This window comes from Calidris pugnax, unplaced genomic scaffold (genome assembly GCF_001431845.1).
Source record: "Calidris pugnax isolate Ruff unplaced genomic scaffold, ASM143184v1 scaffold42, whole genome shotgun sequence".
Classification (NCBI taxonomy): Eukaryota; Metazoa; Chordata; class Aves; order Charadriiformes; family Scolopacidae; genus Calidris; species Calidris pugnax.
In genome coordinates, this window is record NW_015090920.1 from 3,314,013 (window position 1) to 3,321,244 (window position 7,232).

The 7,232-nt window shown below is 45.4% G+C and overlaps 1 protein-coding gene across 1 annotated transcript in view; it reads left to right on the forward strand.

The window, feature by feature from the left end:
- The first annotated feature begins 1,773 nt into the window (after window positions 1-1,773).
- The window catches only part of NR3C2 (nuclear receptor subfamily 3 group C member 2), a 248,423-nt gene continuing 242,964 nt past the window's right edge, over window positions 1,774-7,232 (forward strand). The window contains exon 1 of the mRNA XM_014950015.1: window positions 1,774-3,797. Coding sequence (XP_014805501.1) covers window positions 2,023-3,797 — 1,775 coding nt within the window. The 5' untranslated portion in view covers window positions 1,774-2,022. The remainder of the gene's footprint in view (window positions 3,798-7,232) is intronic.

Below are 7,232 nucleotides of genomic sequence, written 5' to 3' on the forward strand. Positions count from 1 at the left end.
GGGGGGGGTGGCCGCTTGAGCCCTCAGTTTAGTTTTGATGAAACTGGATTTACTTCAGATTTATTTTCCCCCCCTGTATCTAGGTGACCTTTCGGTTGCAGGGATACCGGGTACAATTTGATTATTTGATTATTTGATTATTTTTATTTTTATTTATTTATTTTTTTTATTCGACTGTTGCTGCGAAACTGGTTTCGTGCCCGATTGATCGGAGGCTGGTGCTGTGTTTGTTGGTGTGTTTGGGGGAGAAATGCATAATTCGCAGTGTCTGATTACTTCTTTTTTGGGGGCAAGGGCTGGAATAACTGCTGTCCTCGTCATATAAGTTTTTTTCTGCAAAATATCGGATATAGAGGGTCTCAGTTCAGCCTCAGCTCCTGTTCTGCTCTGTGGATGTCGTAGCCCACGGTCAAATTCACTGTTAGTTTAAAAAAAAGTTAGTTAAAAAAGTCACGTCCGTGCAGTAGGTGAAGTGTGGGTGCCGTGGATCAATGTGCTAGTCAGGCTGTAGTAACTTCTGCTTTATATATATATATTTTTATATATATAAAACCCAAACCTTGATGCTATCAGCAACCCACGAGGTGATTATTGGGTTCCGGTATCCACCGAGGCGCTCGGAGGAGACAGAAACCAGCATTCCCCCCACCCAAAAAAAAAAAATCTCTTTGCTGCTGCTGCATTCCTACTAATTTGTCTCTGTCATTTTAAACTGAACTTGTGTCAGGCCACAAATAATCTCTCTGCTGCTTTTTGATCCTCTCTGATGTATTTACCAGACAGTGCAGGACCGGGGCATTTTCCTTTATTTATTCTTTTTCCTTTGTGTGACCCAGATTTTTTTTTATTTTTTTATTTTTTTGCTGAAGTTTTAAAGCATGCTTGCCTATTGATTATGTATGAAGTTTGAGATTTACTCAATTTTAGGATTCGAGAAGTCGCTCCAAAGCTCCTGCACTGGTGTAACATTAGGCCTCTAACTGAGATCTCCTGGTGGTTCCGAGGGTTAAAATTCACTTATTTATTAAAATCCTAATTTTAAGCCTTAACTAAGTTTTCCCGGGTTTCAGAAATGCTGGCTGCTCGCAGCTGCAATTGATTTCTCTAGGAATTAGGCACTGAAATCAGGGGGTAGGTGATTATCTGGGAAGTGACTTGACGTGAAAGTCAGTGCTTCTACTTGAACATTTTAGGTTGTAAGAATGTGATTTGATGTACACGATGATGTTCTAATAAAATTTGTGCTGGAGGGGAGTGCGGGCATGGTACCGTAGTTGGAAGTTAAGGGCAAAGAAGTATTGGAGCAATTCATTTTAAGGGTTCTTTTGGTTTGTTTTTAATAATTTGGCTTAACATAGCATGTTTTTTTTTTATATAGTGTTAAGCGAAGGGGTTAAATGCTAAATGTGTTGGAAAATTAATGCCTCCTGAAAGGAAAAATGTATTTGCATAATACTGATATTGAAACTATCCTGTGTCACACCAGCCCCCCCCTTGCTTTGCAATCCCCTGTAGCTCGGCAGGGGAAGGTTTTTGGAGGAGCAGAGCTGTGAAGAGCCATTTCCACAGGGTTTGTGTCCTGTCCTCCCGGCAGGACCTCTCTGGTTCCTTCCCTTCCCCTTCTTGCTGTTTTCCTCCCTTTTTTTATCCCTGAGGATCCCTGGGTGAGAGGTTGTGGCCAGGGGTAGGGTGGGCAGTTGTTGTGCTGACCTTGGCAAAGCCGTTCCTTTTCCAGGGGGGCAGGGAGCAATAATTTGGGTCTTTTCAAAGTTGTCTCTCGCAACCTGGCCGTGGGGCTGTCATATCTGCTGAGACCTTCTCCCTTGGGTTTGATTGAAGTTGGACAAATGGTTGAGCGATGATGGATGGGGCAGGGGAGCGGGGCTGGCAGGCAGACAGAGGAGGATGGAGAGAGTGAGCGGATACGCCTTGTTTCCTTAGGAAATTAGGAAATTTCCGTAGGAAGTCGCGCTGTCCTGTCATTTATTAATTTTACTCTTTTTTTTCTTTTTTTTTTGGCACATGTCTTTGCTAGTGATGGAGACAAAAGGATACCACAGCTACCCCGAAGGCTTAGATATGGAGAGGCGGTGGGGTCAAGTTTCCCAGTCTGTGGAGTATTCTTCTATAGGCGCCGGGGAGCAGCCCGAGGACACTAACTATATGGAGATCGTCAACGTCAGCTGCGCCGCCGGTGCCTTCCCTGGCAGTGGTGGCCAGGGGAACAGCAAAGAGAAGCCCGAGCTGCTCTCCTGCCTGCAGCAAGACGGTGGCCAGCCTGGTCTTCTGCCCTCCGACATCAAAACCGAAACGGAGTCGAAGGAGCTGTCGGCCACGGTGGCCGAATCCATGGGTTTGTACATGGACTCCATCCGAGACGCCGATTACCCCTACGAGCAGCAGAACCAAGGGAGCCCGGGAAAGATCTACCAGAATGTGGAGCAGCTGGTGAAGCTCTACAAGGAGAACGGCCATTGCTCTTCTCCTCTCCACAGCGCCAGCAGGCCCTTGAGGTCTTTGATGTCGGACGCTGGGAGCGCTGTCAACGGTGGTGCCATGCACGCCATTGTCAAAAGCCCCATTGTGGGTCAAGAGAAGAGCCCCTCGGGTTGCAGCCCCCAGAACATGGCTTCCTCGGTGTGTAGTCCTGCTGGAGTGAACTCTGTGTCCTCAACTACTGCAAACTTTGGGAACTTTGCCGTGCACAGCCCCATCAGCCAGGGAACCCCTTTGTCGCGCTCGCCCAACGTTGAAAACCGAGGGTCCATGTTGCACAGCCCCGCGCACGTTAGCAACGTGGGGTCTCCCCTTTCCAGCCCTATCAGTAGCATGAAGTCGCCGATCTCCAGTCCTCCCAGCCATTGCAGCGTGAAATCTCCCGTCTCCAGTCCCAACAACATCACGATGCGGTCTTCTGTCTCCAGCCCTGCCAACCTGAACTCCAGGAGCTCCATCGCCAGCCCTTCCAACGCCAACAACAGGTCCACCCGCTCCAGTCCAGCCGTTAGCACCGTGGGATCGTCCATCTGTAGCCCAGCAAACAACTCCCTAGGATTCCCGGCTTCGGGCACGCCGGTGGGACCTAGCAGAAGCCAAGACACTGTTCCCAGTCCAGAAACAAAGGACAAGGGTGCTCCGGAGCTCCCCTTTCCGAAGGTGGAGGAGATGGAGAATGCCATCTCCAACAACGGTCAGATGAACCTTGTTCAGTTCATAAAACCCGAGCCAGATGGCTCCTTCGGCAGCGCCTGCATCGGCGACAGCGGCAAAATGAACTCCGATTCCCCCTTCTCGGTACCGGTGAAGCAAGAGTCGGCCAAGCATCCTTGTTCCGGTGCCTCTTTTAAAGGGAATCAAACGGTAAACCCCTTCCCGTTTACAGACGGCTCCTATTTTTCTTTCATGGATGACAAAGACTATTACTCTCTTTCCGGGATTTTAGGACCACCCGTTTCTTCCTTTGATGGAAGTTGCGAAGGGAGCGGTTTTCCCAACCCAGGCCTCCCTGCGGGAATCAAGCAGGAGCCTGATGATGGCAGCTACTACCAAGAGAACAGTATACCATCCTCTGCCATCGTGGGGGTCAACTCGGGGGGACAGTCGTTCCACTACAGGATCGGTGCCCAGGGCACCATTTCTTTGTCGCGGCCGGTTGCTCGAGACCAGGCCTTCCAGCACTTGAGCTCCTTCCCTCCCGTCAGCACGCTAGTGGAGACCTGGAAGTCCCACTCGGAGTTGGCATCCAGAAGAAGCGATGGGTATCCAGTTCTAGAGTACATTCCAGAAAACGTGTCCAGGTAAGCAGGCAAATCGCTTCTTTTCTTTGTTTTTATTATTATTTTTTTTCTTATTTTTTCTTCTTTCGCCGCGTTGAACCAACAGAGCCTGAATTAAAAATGGGGGCTGGGGTGGTTATTTCTCGGGCTGGTGCTTAATTCTTCGTTTGCGTTTCACTTCTCGTCGTTAGATTTGCCGGTTTCTTGCCGTATTTTACTCTGCCTTTAATAAAAACAAAGTGCTGGCTTTAATATTTAAAAAGAGCATATTATATTCTATTGTTATTAGATTTGAAAGCGTAGCTTTAGTATGTTTATGAGCTCTTGCTACTATAAATGTTGTTTTTCCCATAATGAGAGCTCGGTAAAATTGCTCTCGTGTGTCCTGTAATGGTTATTCCTTCTTTGCTGGTGCTTGAATGTGTTGTACCTCAGATGAAATGTTGAGAGGAGAATAAGAAAACGATAGTGTCGGAAATCCGTTTCTGTAAAGATGCTTGCTGATAAGTTTTCACTGGACTTCAACTGGTTAAGTTTAAAAACTAAACCTTACAAGCCTGTGGCGACGTTATTATTTCTGTATTTTAACTGTAGGAACATTTGGTTTGTATATATAGAAAAATGCCTCCAGAAGGAGGAGGGCTGCTTAAATGTGATGCGTTTGAAAGGGATAAATGGATAAACCTGATCTCCTTACTTTTGGGTGGAAGAGAAACATGGGAGTGTCGCTTGAATTTGTGTTTCTGGACTGATTTGTGGAAGCATGTGCTTCTTCAGCAAACAGGTGTTCCTCTGTCTCATAAAGGACGCTTACTTTCATAAACTCTCCAGTTTCATAGTCAATATTATGAGTTAATAAGCTCATCTGACAGCATGACTGAGTTAGGATGGTTACATAGCCTCTCCACGTGTGAAACTAGCACAAGCCTTTGGTGAGACTAAGCTCAGAGAAATAGGTAAATGCAAAATCTGTGACTGGCTTTCTCAAGAATTTTTATATTTTTTTTTAATCTCATCACAAGATACGCAGCTGCCCTTGGTGAATGAAACGTCTGCCTTATTCTTGGGAGTGGGGTGAAGAGGATGCGTAACGTTTTCCGTATTTGTCTGATGCTACATGTTTCTGAAAAAAGAAAAAAAAAAAAGGCAGTGTTGCAGTGAAAAATGTAATACCTAAAATAGTGGTGCTTTTGAGGAGGGAAAGCAGCCTGTCTACCCAGCAGGAAAAAAAAAATGCTTTAAATATTTCCATTTTATTCTCAGACCTGTCCAATACCTCTACAGTCTCCTTACCATTTTGCAGGCCATACATCACTTTTCCTTTGGCCATTTCAAACACGGTCTCTAAAGAACGCTTGAAAGGGCTGCATCCCACCTTCATGCTGACCTTTGCATGCAGCTGGTTATCACCCAGGCTTGGCTTAAACATGCTTTCTTGGATCAAGGAAGATGAAGTTACTGTTTTCTAGGTATTTTACCTGATGAAAATTTCATAAATTGCATTATTTATATAGGGGGAAAAGTTCACTAGAAGACGAATGGGATGCCTGAACAGAAAGACACAATATTTTATTGCCTGTGGAGCCAAGTGCTACTTGGGCAGGTAGCTCCTGCCAGCCATGAGATTACTCTTGTATGAGTAAATGCTGCTTGGGGCTGAGTTGAGGTTGTCATCTGTTGCATGGACAGGTACAATGAGATGGGGAATGCTGGTAGAAGGGTGTTTGTCATCTGTAGTTGTGTGCTGAATGATGGTTTTTCATAAGGCTTTTGAAGGAGTCATCTCATCTGACATTGGTCCATGGTAGTTCTTCTCATCTATTTGCCTCTAGATCAGTAGGTGAATAATCTGTGTTGTCGGGCTTGGTGATGACAGAAGCTTGATAAGCTTTTCTGTCTGTTCTGAGCTGGTACCTCAGTAAGGTGTGCAGGTGAGGGTAGCTGTTAACTTTGCAGGGTTGAAATCCCGAAAATGTTGGTGCTCGGAGCTCTTACTGCGCGTGTGGGATGCTCTTCAGGGGATGGAAGGTCTGCAGGGCCGTGACACCTGAGTCATCCTGATCCCTAGTTCAGATCAGGACGTGTCTCGCCATCTCAAATCTCTTCACTCAGCCCCATCCTTCAACTAAACGTTGCTCTTAATCTGCTTGGTGATGGCTTTATGCTCACAGGTGCAGCTGGGGACCCGCGCAAAGCCCTTATGAGCTCCAGGGTAAATTCATGTGGAGGTCATTTTGGCAGTAGGGATTTAGATGCCTCGGTGCCTCCTCAGATATTTGTCCCCTGACAAGTCATAAAGACTCAACGTAGGATGTCCATGTATGTAAGAGCTCGCTCCTGTTAATGGACCTTGCGCTGGATCTTAACTGTTCTCTTCATTTCTGTGCCATGCTCCAGCTAGAACAGAGGAAATCAAGTTTATTCAGGCTCCAAAGTGTCATAATAAAGCACGCCTAGTTTAAAAACCATGTCAGACCCAAGGTCCCAAGGCAGGTGTCACCTCTCCCATGTCAGCACGGTGCAGGGATTGCGGAGTCTCTCCTTCCTTCATTGTCGTCAGAGGAGCAGCATTGCACCTCTGCATCCAAACCACATCCTTGGGACTTCCCAAGCCACGTTTGTTTGTTTGGCTTTTTTTTCCCCACTGATGTGTCAACACATCTTGCAAAACTTCTGCAGCATGAGATTAACCCTTCAAAGTCTGCAGTATTTTCAAACTTCCTGATTTTCTAGGTCTTCATCTTTTTTTTTCAGGTATACTTACCCTGCAATATAAATTGCCATAAGCAAAGACTACGGTGAAGGGGGAAAAAAAAAAGCTGGATGGTTCTCTAAAGCCAATATAAATTAAATGTAGCTCATTCTGGCAGTGTTATTTTCTGAACCTTGATACGGTACCCTTTCTAAGCTGCTTCTGACTTGCAGCTTACATGGTGAAAAGGAGTGGGTGACCAGGAATGGAGAAGACTTTCACTCTGAGAATGAATCTTTAGAACATTACTGTAATTTTATATTTATTTTTTTTCCTATTAGAATATTGCCTTGAGTCAGTTATACTTGCTGATAGTGTCTGATAAACACAGTTAAGGCATTTAAAGTGCTTTGCTAACTTACTGATGGTGGCAGGTACCCACTATCTTCTCTTTTTCTCCTTTAGTTACTTTTATTAGAAGTCCACAATTAAGGTTCTTTTTAAGTTAGCTGGTGGTAACTTTCTTTATAACACTGCAAAGTTTGGGGAGCCGTAGCCTCTTAAGCAAAATCAAGTTTCCTTATTCCCTTTTCAGTGTTTTTCTTCTGCTGATATCATGCAGAGCATGTCTTTGTTTTTGAAAGATTTCTATATGCTTAATTTTTAATAGAGGGTGAATCATACGTGTCTGTCTGCCTGTATAGATTCCCTCCTCTTTCCCCCCCCCCCCAATGGACATTTTTAAGAACAAACGTTTCCAAAAC